Source organism: Siphateles boraxobius, unplaced genomic scaffold (assembly GCF_051911475.1).
Source record: "Siphateles boraxobius isolate OS27281-9 unplaced genomic scaffold, OSU_SipBor_1 90, whole genome shotgun sequence".
Lineage (NCBI taxonomy): Eukaryota > Metazoa > Chordata > Actinopteri > Cypriniformes > Leuciscidae > Siphateles > Siphateles boraxobius.
The window spans coordinates 291683-307709 of record NW_027509220.1 but is presented as its reverse complement, the minus strand read 5'-3'; the positions used below and the strand labels follow the sequence as shown (position 1 = coordinate 307709).

The 16027-nt window shown below is 37.0% G+C and overlaps 2 protein-coding genes across 2 annotated transcripts; one reads left to right on the top strand and one right to left on the bottom strand.

The window, feature by feature from the left end:
* The first annotated feature begins 1463 nt into the window (after positions 1-1463).
* Positions 1464-11105, top strand: nif3l1 (NIF3 NGG1 interacting factor 3-like 1 (S. cerevisiae)). Its single transcript, XM_077224664.1, has 7 exons — positions 1464-1542; positions 2028-2653; positions 2728-2884; positions 2974-3097; positions 6090-6228; positions 8677-8760; positions 8877-11105. The coding sequence occupies exons 2-7, from the start codon at positions 2035-2037 to the stop codon at positions 9059-9061; spliced, it is 1308 nt and encodes a 435-aa protein (XP_077080779.1). The 5' UTR covers positions 1464-1542; positions 2028-2034; the 3' UTR covers positions 9062-11105.
* Positions 9382-14322, bottom strand: gdpd3b (glycerophosphodiester phosphodiesterase domain containing 3b). The gene is made up of 10 exons (XM_077224668.1): positions 14035-14322; positions 13156-13198; positions 12931-13066; positions 12803-12848; positions 12588-12706; positions 11785-11874; positions 11514-11647; positions 9955-10014; positions 9814-9865; positions 9382-9722 (listed from the first exon to the last, which is right to left on the bottom strand). The coding sequence occupies exons 1-10, from the start codon at positions 14177-14179 to the stop codon at positions 9579-9581; spliced, it is 969 nt and encodes a 322-aa protein (XP_077080783.1). The 5' UTR covers positions 14180-14322; the 3' UTR covers positions 9382-9578.
* Positions 14323-16027: the final 1705 nt, after the last annotated feature.

Below are 16027 nucleotides of genomic sequence, written 5' to 3'. Positions count from 1 at the left end.
TGAAAGGGAAATATCTCAAATCTCTGCATTTAATTGATGAAAAATACAGTAAAACAATAATATTATGAATATTACAATTTCTAATAGCTGTTTTCATTTTAATACATTTTAGAATGTAATATATTCCTGTGATACAAAGCTGCAATTTCAGCAGCCATTATTTCATTTTGATTTTGTGCTGCATTTTCAGTTGTGCTGCTTAATACTTTTGTGGAAACTGTGATAAAACATTTTTTTAGGGTACTTTGATGAATAGAAAGTTAGAAGAAAAACAAACTTGCAATCATTTGAAATATATTTTTTTGTAGGTGGTTATTGCCCAGATTATCTCGATCTGACCAAACACATATCCAGAATCCTCTGTTGCAGTCGCATGACAATAGTCGCTGTTGTATTTGCTTGACAGCTGGGATTGAAGGGCTTAGGCCACAAATTACCCAAAGTAAACTAACACCGCTTTCCCTCACACACAATATTAACGAGCACATCTGTCCCGCACAACTGCACTCCGGCTCTAGTCACGCTGTCCAGTGCCAAGGCCAAGATTCATCCCTCAAAAGGGCTAGATTAAAAACTTATATAACACGTATTGGTTTCAGAGTCTTGCAAAGCACAAAATGAGACTAAATTTGTGACACCACACCTTCACCCTTTTGGAATAAAGAAAAATTAAAGAAAAACATGTGGTTGTAGAGAATAGAGAATATAGGCATCTACAAGAATGCCTACTGAAAAGAAGAGTATGATTGGAGAATGAACCAGCTGAAGGACAGATGATGGATCTTTCATATGAAAAAGAGAGCTGTAAGAGGGATATACGATGGCAAATGATGTAATGATTTTGGCCTCTGGCCCACATTTCAGTTTTATCCCTGAAACAACCATGACAGGGTGTGTTATCCGCATAAATCTCTCTCTCTCTCTCTTATTCATGATACTGTGGCTTCTGCTCAGCAGGTCAGACTGCAGCGTTATTAGTTGATCGGGATCATGACCTCTCATTCTAATCAGCTTTTTCATAACACCATGTTTTTTAAAGTCACAAATCCCCAGAGACATAAATTTCCAGTAATTATGTAGCACTTATATATGAGAAAAGAATCACTTTAACAGCATAATACGTGAACCAGGGAGCATTTTAATTTGATTTAATTTAATTTAATTTTTCACGATTGTTTGAGTAATTGCAGTTTATAAGCTAGATGTTTAAGAAAAAATATATTAAATAATCAAATTAAATATTAAAAAACAACTAAAATCACAATAATATGAGGCTATAACATTTATTATCAATCTACGTCTTTCAATAGCATCCTTCTATAAGTTTCTGAGGGTTTTCTTTTTTCTTTCTTTCTTTTTTTTTATTGCATTCTCTTTAAAATAGGGTGGATAAGATGCTTTTGGCGTTCATTAAAAAAAAACTACAAGAACCAGAATAAAAAGTGCGGATGAACGGATATGACGTGTCAAGCAGTTCTCACGTTCTATCCATGGTTCTATGACAGCTGCCGCTTTCATTCGCTCCAGGAAGTGACATTTGAAGTGAGTTCTATACATAATATAACACGTTGTTTAGTTTGTTTAGCGTAATCTCAATATGCGGAGCACTGTCGATCCTTCTAGTTTGTGTTTTAAACAGTTTATTGCAGCGCAGTTAATCTGACAATATTTTTCCGCGTGCAGCTTTTGCTGTAGCAAGTTGTTAAGTTACCTGATGATGGCAGTGCAGACTACACATGTGGAAAAATGACATTATTTAATCAATTATCGTGATCAGGATACATTCAATGAGCAAATGGCAAAAATCTGTATCACATGATATCACATGCATTATATTGATATGTGCTGAGTAAATATTTTCCTTTTTTTTTAAAGTTGCAGTCGTGATTTTGTCTTATAGACCCCATGAAAACACAGTTAGAGATTTGTGAAACATTCTGAATACAGGCTCCTAAAAAGTCCTGTACTTGAATTGCAAGTTTGGTATTAGAAATACGTTTCTAAATGTGACATTTATTCTTTCACAGGTTACTCATGTTCACCAGATGTAGGGAATTTTCTGGAAAACTTCTCCATTTGAGTAGCATTTCCTTCAAAAACAGCAGATTTCTCTGTAGTCCGCAGCTTTCTACATTCCATTTTCCATCCTCGCATTCATTTCTCGCTTCTCTTTTTGCATATTCCCCTGGGCCACGTTTGTCTTTTCAACACCCCCTTCCCTCAAAGTCTAGTTTTCCCGTACTCCAGTCTGATAAAGTTATTCGTTATCTTTCTGGTTTCCCCCATTCTGCTGGACACATGGATTTACAGGGAGTCCTCGAGGTTCTCGAACAGCTTGCTCCACTGTCATTGGCTGAATCGTGGGATAATGTTGGCCTGTTGGTGGAGCCCAGCACACCACGTCCAGTCAAAACAATCCTGCTAACCAATGACCTGACAACAGCCGTCATGGATGAAGCTGTAGCGATGAACTGCGACCTCATTGTCTCATACCACCCGCCACTCTTTCGACCTTTCAAACGTCTGCTTCAGAAGGATTGGAAGCAGCGGTTGACTATCAGAGCAATAGAGGGCGGCATTGCCATTTTCTCCCCACACACTTCATGGGACAGTGTCGAAGGAGGCGTTAATGATTGGCTAGTTGGAGGAATGGGTAAGAAAGAAGAACACTTTTTCTGTATTCTGGGTCAAACAGTCAGAAATTCTTACTTGTGCCTCTATTCACAGGCAGCGGACAGGTGTCAGTATTAAGTCAAGCCCACTCTTGCGGCCCACAGAAACACAGGCTTGAGTTCTCGTCCATGAATAAAGAAGAACTAAACAGCCTTTTGGAGCAGCTAAGACACATAGAAGGCAGTGAAACTTTTCAGTGCTCTACAATAAGGTAAGTATACATTTGCAAGTAGTTTTGCTCATGATATGTACGTTAATACATTGGTATCCATTCAAATACTGCTCCATATTCATCTTCAGAAATGAAAGTGGAGGGCAGCAGGTGAATCTAACCTGTAATAGTTCAGCACTAACTGCTGCTGTGCAGATCATGCTTTCAAATCCACATGCCAGCAAATCCCTGAACATCACACAAGTCCAGCAGGTGAGTAAACAAGAACACTTTTAGCTCTACAATTTGTCATTTTTTTGGTATCCGTCATCTTTGATTCGTCAGAAAGATATTTTTAAAATAAATTTTAAAAAAAAATTCCGAAAAGATGCTTTAAATTGATTAAAAGAGACAGAAAAGAGATTCATAATGTTACAAAAAGATTTATATTGCAAATTCTTTATTCTTTTATTTTGGATAGCCCCTTGAGATGTACCATCTCATTTTCAAGGGGGTCCTTTCAATCACTTTTTGAAAATAACAACCAGAGCCACACATGCTCAAAACATAACAATACACAATAACATATGTAAAAAATAAAATAAAGATAAAAATAAATAAAGACCAAACTCAACAGGACATCATTCACAGCATGTTCCCCCCAAGACCCACCACCCCCCCCCCCCAAATTATACAATAAATTACATGAATACATTGACAGTAATACGGCCTCATAGGGTGTTCACATGACACTACAGCATTCTAATGAGAAAATAAAATCCTCAATTAAAACATGTAGATGGTGTTTTTAAATGTAAAAATAGTGCTGATTTAAATGAGTGTAATGATGTAGTAGATTTCAATGACAATGGGAGGTTATTCCAGTCCATAGGAGCTTTATAATAAAATGCTCTTCTCCCAATTTCACGATGTATTCTAGGTGTAGCAAAAAATGGATGTAGCAAATGTCGTATGGGATAGGCTGAGTTATGTCTGACAAAGTATTGTTGAAGATAAGGGGGACATTTATTGGCATTATTAATGCAACTAAAAATAAACATATACCAGTGATACATTCTTCTTTCTTTAGGTTGGAGCCAGTCCAATTTTTCATATAGCGTGCAGTGATGTGTCATAAATGGATACCTTAGAACAAATCTACATATGGAATTAAATAAAAAATCTAGAGCTTTAAGAGAAGTAACACTTGATGTGTGATAAACAATATCTGCATAATCAATTAGGGGTAATAGGAGTTGCTGCGCAATACGCTTTCTTGTATCAATTGTAAAGCAATCAATTGAACAGTACAACTGACACAAACATTGTTTAACTTTCTTAACTGTAGCATCAATATGATCATTGAATGATAGCTCAGTATCCAACCACAGACCCAGGTACTTAAATGTATTTACATTTACAAGAGATCTTCCATCAATCATACAGATTTGTAATTCATTCGTATTAACTTTAGATGGTCTCAGTTTAAACAACATAGTGCAAGTTTTTTTCTCATTCAGAAAAAGGTTGTGCTCTCTAAGCCAATTCTGAACAATAATAAAATCCGATTGAAGTGCATTTTGTACTTGGTCCTTCTGGTTATACGATGTATATAAGACTGTATCAAATAAATGTTGGTCTTTTGAACTTAATATTCATCAAAGAATCCTGAAAAAATGTTGCACGCTTTCTCTAACTCTAAAAATTCCACATTGATAAAAATAAGAAATGTTTCTCAAGCAGCAAATCTGCACATTATACTGATTTCTGAATGATCTTGTGACACTGAAGACTGCAGTAATGATGCTGAAAATTCAGCTGTGATCACAGGAATAAATTATAATTCAAAATGTATTCAAATAGACAAGTCATTTTAAATTATAATGTCATTTAACAATATTATTTACTGTATTTTTGATCAAATAAAAGCAGCCATGGTGAGTAGATGAGAATTCCTTAATGACCTCAAACTTTTGACTGGTATTGTCCGTATGTCTGTGACTGTATGTCAAATTGCACAAACATAACTGTGAACAGAAAATGCTAAACAAATGCCAGCAAAAAACTAATATTATATATATTAGAATTGTGTAATATAAATTGCACAGAACAGGTGATGGTTCTTGTCCACTGATAATTATACTCAGAGGAAAGCAGAGGCACTTGATCAAGAGGCAGAGCAACTGGTGGAGCTGGGAGAGTACATGACCAAACACAAACTGAATCAGACACAAATAATAATCTATAACAAAGCGTTTCATTACATTTTAATATTCTAAACATTGAGGCCCGGTTTCACAGACGGGGCTTAGATTAAGCCTTAGTTCAATTAGGACTTTTAAACTATGTTTAGTTTTTTAGGTATTTTATTATCTAAAATCAATATTTGTATTCATAAATATGTCATCAATGGTGTACAAATACCTCTGCCAATTTTCTGACTTATCCTCATAAACGAAGAATTTATTATCTTAATATACATGTGACGGGTAGGTCCACGAAGGCTTCCATGTCGTTCCGCCATCTTTGAAAACTATAATAGCAGAGAGGGTCAAAAAGTACTAGGCCAACGCGTTTCCACAACATGTTTTCGTTCAGAGCCAGCGTCATGTGACTGAAAGCAGCAGAAACGGATGAGCAGAGCAGTGAGAGGCGCTTGTCACGGCCCCGGCAAGTTTAAAAGGCTGCATTGCACTGTTATTATTCATACTGTAACATTCGTTTGTTCATTGGGTCAAGTTGCAGTTTGTTTGAAATAACAAACCTGTTCACCCGAAGGAACACTCGACGAAGTGCTATTAGAAGACATCCTGTCACAGCTTTTTGGTACATAACAGCTACCGTAGATGCAACACACATTTGAAAAAGCGAGGCGCTGGAGAGCACAATTCGTTTGAATGCAAAATACAATTTCACCGCTAGATGGGAGAAATTCCTACACAATGTCCCTTTAAGTATCTTTTATAAACGTGTCTTAGAAACATTATTGGTGTGAATCTTAATACAAAACAATGGCACTGACATGATTTAAGATATTACAGTGCAAGTTGCTTTCAGTTCAAACATGTATTTTAGTCTGGGACTAGACTTAAGCCTTGTCTGTGAAACCAGGGGTGAACCTTTTCTCTGCAAGCAAATAGTAAAAAAGTCATGTTTCTAGGACCATATGTTATAAACACTTTTAATTTAATTTGATAATAGACATTGTTATATATAATTTTAATTTGACCTGTCTCTGTTTTCTCTTTTTCTTTCTCTTCTCTAGCCTCCCTTGTTGGGTTGTGGTCAAGGACGACTCAGTGTTCTGGATAAGCCGGTGTCTGTTTCCACAGCAGTGCAGAAAATGAAGACTCACTTGGGTTTGCCCCATTTGAGACTGGCCCTGGGGGACCAACAAACATTAGGTGGGGTATGAGAGATATCCACCTTATTCTTAATGTAAGAATGGACAATTTTGACCTTAAACGCAAGGCTTTCAGTGTCAGCCGCTTCCAGCTCCAATCCAGAGTGCATTATGCAGCTTTATTAGGGCTGCCCTCCACTAAAGATTTTTCCAGTCGCATGTTTATGATATTTAAATACTGAACTATCCACCTTATTCTGTTCTAAACAATGGGTGCCGCCATGACGACGACTCCGGTTGCCTACTTCCGGTTCGGACTGTATTAGCAGTGAGAGAATGAGTTCAGGCTCTACATGTGCTGTTGTTGGTTGTTTTAACAATTCAAAGAAGATAAAACAACTTTTTAGAAACTGGGTGCTTTGAGCATAAGATAAAAAGGAGAGAATGCCTATGTCCGGTTCGTATCAGCTACATTCAATACCAGAGAGTAGATGTTTTTAGTTAGCTGCGCTAAAACTGAAGCATCCAACGAAAAAGGTGTAACACGTTACCAGTAGGGATGGGCATTTCAAGCAAAAATAATATTCGAAGATTGCTGGGTATTATGCAAATAATATTCGAGAATCGCACCCCTCCATCACATCACGCACACATGCATGTAAAGGCTATACACCAGAGCACATGAGCAAAGCGGAGCAGTGTGACGCTTAAATATAAGTTAAACAAAAAACAACTAAACATACGTTTTATATTTAAGTTTCACAATATAATGTTTTTTAAAAAATCTTTATAATGTTTATAATGTCTAAAATGTTTTTATTTCATCAATGTTGATTATATGAAAAGGGAACCGCATAAGATTAGTCAGATATTATCATAAGATGCCCAATATATCGGAAAACATTTGGAATGGCTCAGACATGATTTTGACCACTTATCAAGTTTTGTTTTGTAGAAAGCCTTTCTTTAAAGTGAATTTCGTTTAGTATAAATTGTATCTTCATTTTTATCAATGTTTTATCAACAAATTGCCTGGAATAATAAATAAGAAGCACAAATAGTAGATATACAGGACACGGAGGCGCGGGCGCGTGAACTGGAGCGCGTCTTATTAATCAACGAAACTCAGCGTATAAGTTACTTGCCTCACATACATAAGTATATCTATAGAAAGCTTGAAATGTGTACTTTTAAACAATATAATTAAAAACGAGCAGATATGGGCTGCTCTCTGCTTAATTCGTGTGAAGTGTGCATTTCTCTCTATAGGCGCGTTTACTACTGCGAAGATGGCGAGTCAGCATCATCAAATTTATCTTTGCAGTCGACACTTACAGAAAACACTAGTTATTAATAAACAATTCAAATGTTTAATGCATAATCATTACTTTTGTCGGGTTTTTTGTGGCAAGCTTATGCGTGCGTTGAGATGCAGAATAGGCAATATATTACGAAAACGCTCATTATGGTTTAGCATTCTCTCCCATATAGTAAACATAACTTCCAACCCAACTTCAGTCGTGCACGGGCAGGGGCAGCCCTACTTATTTCACATATTTTCTAACCAGCACATCACTGCGGCGTTCTGAGCAAGCGGCGCTTAATCTTCATAAAGCTTCGAACCAGAAAAGGACAACCGGCTTCTGGTACAAACCCGCTATGAATCATGGGTAAATTCGCTAACCAGGAAAAAGGTGGATACACAGGGTGGATGGCATCTGAAAATGTTTGAGTTTCAGGGCTGAGAAAGAATATTATGTAACATTGATAACATTGTTCCAAATTACACAGAAATATTAAACCATAGCAATGAGCCTTTAAGCGCTCAAGTGCACGCAGACTGTCTGAACATTTTAATAATTTAATAAATAGTGTTTTCTGAGTCAGTGTCTGCTGCAAAGATGAAGTTGACGCAGTTTAGTGGATTTGTCTATTGAGAGAAATGCACGTTAAGTTACAGATGTCATGGAGTAAACTCGATACTAAATTAGCTTCCACACTCCACATGAACATTTATATGTGCCTAATAATAGTGCACATTTATCTTGGTTAATGTTAGAGCAAACGGCCATGTAAAGTGGGTAACGTTAGGCTACTACTTGCATCTTTCAAATAATAAGACATGTTTAAGGTCGATCAATGATAGGCGAACTTTAGGATTTCCTGGCTGACACAATTACCACATGGACCAGCCGTGTTAATGATAACGCCACCGCCACGGACTGAGGATTTTCTTCTGCAACCAACTAAGTTGAATTTGGTTGGTCATAGACTGACATTTGGTCGGCTATTAGGGGGCAGCCCTAGTAATCATATATAAACTGGTTTGTGGCACAAATAGTTTTACCGTTTACTGCACTTAGTTATTTACCCATAGTGGCTAATGATTAGAAAGTCTCACATTCACAGAAAATACTTAACCTCCACATTGAAAAATAAGAGTCAGACTGAACAGTGGATGTAACGTGTGCGATTATAATCACCTAACGTCATTTATATGATGTGCTAGACTCTATGGTGAAGACGGTTGCAGTATGTGCAGGTTCAGGAGCGTCTGTCATACAGGGAGTAAAAGCAGACCTCTACATCACTGGTACGTACAGATGGCACAGAAACAAACGAAAGCTGATGTTCATCAATTTATTGAAGTAACAGAGTACAAATATAACAGTACATAAATTAACCCAAGCTTATTTTTCACATGTTCAGGGGAGATGTCCCATCATGAGGTTCTAGATGCGGTTTCTAAAGGCACGAGTGTGATTCTCAGCGAGCATAGCAACAGCGAGAGAGGCTTCCTGAGCGTGTTCAGAGACAGACTGGCTGCACGACTGGACGACACTGTTACCGTATCGGTTTCTCAAAGAGACCGAGATCCGCTACAGGTGATCTGATCGCAACCCATCACACAGCCATTTAGTCATACTGGACTGTATGTATATATGGATATCACAAGGAATATTCATTGTCTGACCTTTAGTGTGTAAATGCAAATGTAACATGGTCCTATAAACAAGCAAAATAAACTGTCCTGTCCAGCCTACTGTATCGTATGTATCGTAAAAACTCAATCATCATTATTAGCATTGCATTATGTTTTGCCCCTAAAACACCATTTTTTAATTCACTGGATTGAACTAAAAATCTCCTCACTCACGACCTCATTCTCAGTTTTTTTTTCACATGTTCTGTTAATTTTCTCTGCTAATCCCTATCAGCAGTGTATCAGCATTCCCAACTGGAATGTTTCTATAGAACGTAAATACAATTTGTAAATGACAGAACGTGCTTTAATCCCATAATTCACGCAAAGCTTCATGGAGTGTAGGAAGAAGTTGGATAAAATTCATATTCAAAGGTACATTTCAGTATCTGTTGGTAAGGCATTGTTTATCATGGCCTTTGAAATAACTAATAAACAGCTGGAGGTAGAGGTTGAGGGTGTTTCTTGAGGTAGTTTGACAGGATGGTCGGGTAGTCTGTCAATACGCCTGTCGCTCCGACCGCAAATGCAGCTTCTATATCGCTCTCCTCATTGCACACAAACAGCTCCACCTGAGATGCCAAAATCAGATGAAATTAGTGATTTTGCTTTGGGTTAGAACTGTTTTTAGATTTACACAACTGAGAAAAGCCACGTATTCACCTGCAAGCCCCTCTTGATCAAGTGGTCGAACAAAGATTTCCGCATGGCCAACCTAAGCAAAGCAGCGATAAACACAATCACACATCACAAGACTGAGTGAAAAGCTATTTGACTGCTCTAGGTCAAAAGAATGTCACTTACGTCTGAAGAAGATACACAACAAATCTGTTCTTCAGATAGGATTCCTCTGGAATATAAGTCCTGAGAGATCACAACTACTGCATTAGTATTAGTCAGATGCAATGTATGGAAAAATGCTAACACTTTACCACTAACAATCACTAAAACTGCTCATTGCATTTGTCATTTTATTCATAATATAAACACATCTTTGTTACTTAATATTAGCTCAAGTACATTCAAATGAACATTATCCAAGATTAATACATGTTTTAGAAGTATTTTTCATTGTTATTTAATCATAAACTAATGTAGTTAATTTGCGTTTACAAATGGAACCTTGTTGTAAAGTTGTACCAAGAGTAGGCCTAACTTTTATCAATAATTTTGATCAAATCTCTTTATTAATAAATGTTTAAGAAGTTTATTTTATTGTTAGTTCATGTAGCTCAGATCTGTTAACACTTTCCCCACTGTTGATGGAATTTTCGTTCATTTATGAGACAACTATATAAAAAAGGTAATTGCGAGGTAATTTTTTATCTCACAATTTTGACTTTTTTTTCTCAGACTTGCGTGATATAAACTCGCAAGTTATAAAGTCAGAATTGTGTGATCGTCAGTCTTTTGTGTGTTTATAGGCCCAATTTCACAATTCTTAGAAAATAAATCAAAATGGCGAGATATGAACTCGCAATTGTGAGAAAAAAAGTCACAATTGCGAGATAAAAAGTCGCAATTATCTTTTACATGTTTTTATTCTGTGGCATAAACAAGCTTACATACTTCCCCGCCATTTACCGAAATTACCAAAGCACAGAAAAATAAGTGCGCTATAATGCATCTTTTGAAAGAGAACAAAATTTCCGGATCCAAACACAGACGAATAAAATACAAAAACAAGTGATGAAAGCATTAGTTAAGCACATGTAAAATAGCTGGCTCAAACAGCGAATCAAAAGTGCCGTATGATACTGAATGAAATGTGGATCAGGAGCTACAGGACTGTAAAGCATGAGGGGTGTTGATGGACTTGATCTACTCCATCTGTGTTTTGATCATCGTTCTGAATCCAAACTGGACGCTGTCTTTGACTATAACGTGATTTTCTCACCTTTTTGTTCAAAATGTTGCTTTTTAGTGTTGATAAAAACAGAAGCATGAAGCTAGAATACTTTTTGTTATTTCTTTTGTCTCTCTCTTTTCATGTTCAGATATTCATACAACAAAATATTCTGGGGGCCATGAAAATTTTGTGAAAAAGATTTAGTAGTTGTGAACGCTGGCAGGGAAAGTGTTAAATAGTATTTATAGATACAACTTTTGATATTATTATTGCATTGGTAAATGCTGACATGGACATTAACAAAGATAAATAAATGCTTTAGAAGCATTAGTTAATGTTAATTAATGTAATAAACTAAGGTTACAAATGGAACCTTATTGTAAAGTGTTATCATAAAAACATGCAGGAAGATTTCACTTCAAAACCACCAGTAACTCTCAGAATGTTTAAAAAAAACGTAGATAGTAGTGAAATTTCAATCCTTCCCACTTTTAAAACTAGGTTATAGACTGACCTGTTGATAATCCTGGGCAGGTAGAACACCAGGACACTTTCACCCAGAGGCACAAAGGGAAGGAGTCCCGTGTAAAAGAGCAATAAAAGCAGTATCCCACGCCTCATAGTGAACATATAGGGGATGGATGGGTTCTGCACACACACATAGAAAAAAAAAAAAGATAAGTCAAAGATCTTTTACAGGTAGATTATAGCACTGTATAAAATGCTTGGAAATTTTTATTAAGACGTCTCTGATTGCTCAGCACTGTAGGGACACGTTACTGTACCTGCTTCTGACATTTAGCCATAACTTCAGGCTCTTCAGAAGCCCAAACTGTAATACTTTCTCTGCCATATTGCTTCACAAGACAACAGATCTACAGTCACAGAAAGTGATACCAAGTTATTATGAATTTCATTTGGTCAATTTTGATTTAGACAAGGAGAGGAGCTAAATAAATAAACATCACTGAAAGAACTTGCAGGTCAGTAAGCGAGTCAGATGTTGATTCGGAAAGAGATTCATTGAGTTCATTCACTGGAGGATTTGTCAGACTGATTCAAACAGACACTCGTGAGTTTCAAAGCCTTTTTGAATGCTTCATTAAAATATCCAGCTTAGACAAAAGTTGACAAACACCCGGATGACCTGCTATTTCTCGTATGATTCTGAAGTGTGCATTCGATGGACACTTTACTATCCCATGAGGCCACAGGAGAGGATTTGAGAATGGTAGTGATAATAACTGATGCTGGTCACATGATAATGACAACATGGCGAATTTAGTATGTCCGGATTACATTCATACTACACACAATCATTCTATATAGAATGTTCTTTTTGAACTGGTCTCGAATGAATTACTTATTCAAAATAAGTACCTAATCAAGAGAGTATGATTTCTGACACAGCCATTGTCTCTGACTACACTTCTTGTGGTGTGTATTTCAACTTGTGAGAGACCGTTTCAACAAATCATTAAAAATACAAGCCATTTATTTGTGATGGGTGATCTATAAACATGCTTTATCAGCAATGCGAGATAAATGACAGTTGAACCAGTTATTAGAGACTGAATATTGCGCTCACCTTTTTAATGAGCAAGTCATTGTTTTCTTTGATCTCAATCATCATTGGCATGTTGGGAAATTTCTTGAAAACATCTTCCAGCAACACAAACTCTCTGTCTTTCCCTGTACTGTAGTGTCCTAACACAGGGGAATGTATTACAGATATCAGATATTACTAATTACTGTAAAGCACTTGGACAAATGGACCGTGTAGAATCGTATCAAAGGACTTACCAACATAAAATGTGACCTCGAGTCGCTCTTTATAGAGAGGCAAATCCTGAAAGATACAAAGTAGGATTAAAAATCCATCACAAATCACAGGGAGAAGAAAAGAGAAAGTTTAATGATTAAACGAGTACCTGGAATCTAAGAGACGATATTGTTTTGTCACATCCTGTTTGTCTCAAAAGGTTTTTATCATGTGAAACCACAACACAGCCATCCAGTGTAAGGTGACAGTCCATCTCCAACATCTCAGTGCCCACAGCGACAGCACTGTCACATGATCACACACACACATGGTTAAAGTGGAGAAAAGGAGGAAGGAAGCGAAGAAAAGTAGACATTGCAGGAGCGAAACTCACTGTGTAAATGCTTCCATTGTGTTTTCTATCTTCTCTCCAGACCCTATAGGCAGAAAGCATCAGTTTATGCCAGTAATTAGTGTTAAATGAATTACACTTATATTACACTGAGTTACTCTCTTTGCATTTATGCATTTGGCCGACGCTTTTATTCGAAGAAATGTACACTGCATTGAAGGCCTACATTTTTATCAGTTTTAACTTGAACCCTCGATCTTGGCATTGCTAACGCCATGCTATACTGTTTGAGCTTCAGGAAAGCACGGACAAAAATTCAAAAAAAAAAATATATTTGAAATACATTGAATTTTAACATACTATTTACTTTTATGAAAAATAAATGTTTTAAAAATCATGTTCACATATTTTTTTTAAATGTGTGAAGTATGAATGTTAAAGGTTTATGTTTTTTGTTTGTTTGTTTGTTTTACACTTTACAATAAGGTTTCAATAGTTAACTTGAACTATTAATGAACTGCACTTCTTTTCAACATTTACTAATACATTATTAAAATGAAAAGTTTTACCTGTTAACATTAGTTAATGAACTATGAATTAACACGAACAAACAATGAAGAGCTGTATTTTTATTAACTAACCTTAAAAAAGATAACCAAATACTGAAAAGAAATGTATTGCTAATGTTCAGTTCATGTTAGTTAACACATTAACTAAGTAAAACCATTTTTTCCCTTTTTTTCTTTCTTTATTCCATAATGTGATTTTTGGTGAATTGTATTGAATCCAATTAGGGTCAATTTGACCTGAAACATAACGATTGTACACATAAAATTAATAACACACAGGTTAAGTGTTATCATTTATTCTAAAAAGTTATAGCAATGAAAGTTAAATCCAGAAGAAGAAAACTCCACTTGCCTGCTCTGTGTGAAATGTGTCTGCAGTGGAATTTCAGCTTTTTCCTCTTATGAAGGATACATGGATTGTGAAGCAGGAACAGAGAACAGACGACATAAAGTCCGACAGCCGAGCAGAGGAGAAGAATCCCGTACAGTGCGTCCATTCTGAAAACTACAGTTAATCCTTCACTATAACTGCACTTTGACTCTCAGAACCCGATATTATTAAGTTTGAGTATTTAAAAAAGCAAATATCAGCGCTCTATTTACAGTATTAGCATTTCCTCAGTCTTCCTCACCTGTTTTTATGCTGCTCACGCCTGCTCCTAGGTTTTATAGCATTCATAACTGAACATGTGATCATACATGAGTATTGGGTGTGTGGTTAAGTTCAGTGCTGATATCATAAGTGTGGATTAGCCTACTCAAAAAATGAAAGAAATGGGGTTTAACTGAGAACTAAGAAATAAAATCTCATATCTTATCATACTTCCGTTGGGTTTGTGAAACTATAATATTGGAAAGCTTAAAATAATATTCATTCGTTTGTGTGATCCCATAAAAATGCTGATGTTTTATCCCTTATCTGAACTGTTGTGGTTTGCGGTCAGGTTTGTGTTGAGTTTCAGATTGTTTCAAAGACGCCACATGAATTGAACCTTATGACTTCACAAAGTCCACACTTCTGCTTAGTAATACCAGGGCTGTTGGAGTAACACATGACAAACATTTTCTAAGAACTTCATGAGACACATGTGAAGACGTACAAAACCTCATCACATTTTTGTTTATGTCATGATGGCTGTAAAATTCCCCCGATGTCATAATGTTCAATTATGGCCTGTCCCTTGTGAAAAATAACTTTTGAATATATACACTCACCTAAAGGATTATTAGGAACACCATACTAATACTGTGTTTGACCCCCTTTCGCCCTCAGAACTGCCTTAATTCTACGTGGCATTGATTCAACAAGGTGCTGAAAGCATTCTTTAGAAATGTTGGCCCATACTGATAGGATAGCATCTTGCAGTTGATGGAGATTTCTGGGATGCACATCCAGGGCACGAAGCTCCCGTTCCACCACATCCCAAAGATGCTCTATTGGGTTGAGATCTGGTGACTGTGGGGGCCATTTTAGTACAGTGAACTCATTGTCATGTTCAAGAAACCAATTTGAAATGATTCAAGCTTTGTGACATAGTGCATTATCCTGCTGGAAGTAGCCATCAGACGATGGGTACATGGTGGCCATAAAGGGATGGACATGGTCAGAAACAATGCTCTGGTAGGCCGTGGCATTTAAACGATGCCCAATTGGCACTAAGGGGCCTAAAGTGTGCCAAGAAAACATCCATCACACCACCACCACCAGCCTGCACAGTGGTAACAAGGCATGATGGATCCATGTTCTCATTCTGTTTACGCCAAATTCTGACTCTACCATCTGAATGTCTCAACAGAAATCGAGACTCATCAGACCAGGCAACATTTTTCCAGTCTTGCTCTGTCCAATTTTGGTGAGCTCTTGCAAATTGTAGCCTCTTTTTCCTATTTGTGGTGGAGATGAGTGGTACCCGGTGGGGTCTTCTGCTGTTGTAGCCCATCAACCTCAAGGTTGTGCGTGTTGTGGCTTCACAAATGCTTTGCTGCATACCTCGGTTGTAACGAGTGGTTATTTCAGTCAAAGTTGCTCTTCTATCAGCTTGCATCAGTCGGCCCATTCTCCTCTGACCTCTAGCATCAACAAGGCATTTTCGCCCACAGGACTGCTGCATACTGGATGTTTTTCCCTTTTCACACCTTTCTTTGTAAACCCTAGAAATGGTTGTGTGTGAAAATCCCAGTAACTGAGCAGACTGTGAAATACTCAGACCGGCCCGTCTGGCACCAACAACCATGCCACACTCAAAATTGCTTAAATCACCTTTCTTTCCCATTCTGACATTCAGTTTGGAGTTCAGGAGATTGTCTTGACCAGGACCACACCCCTAAATGCATTGAAGCAACTG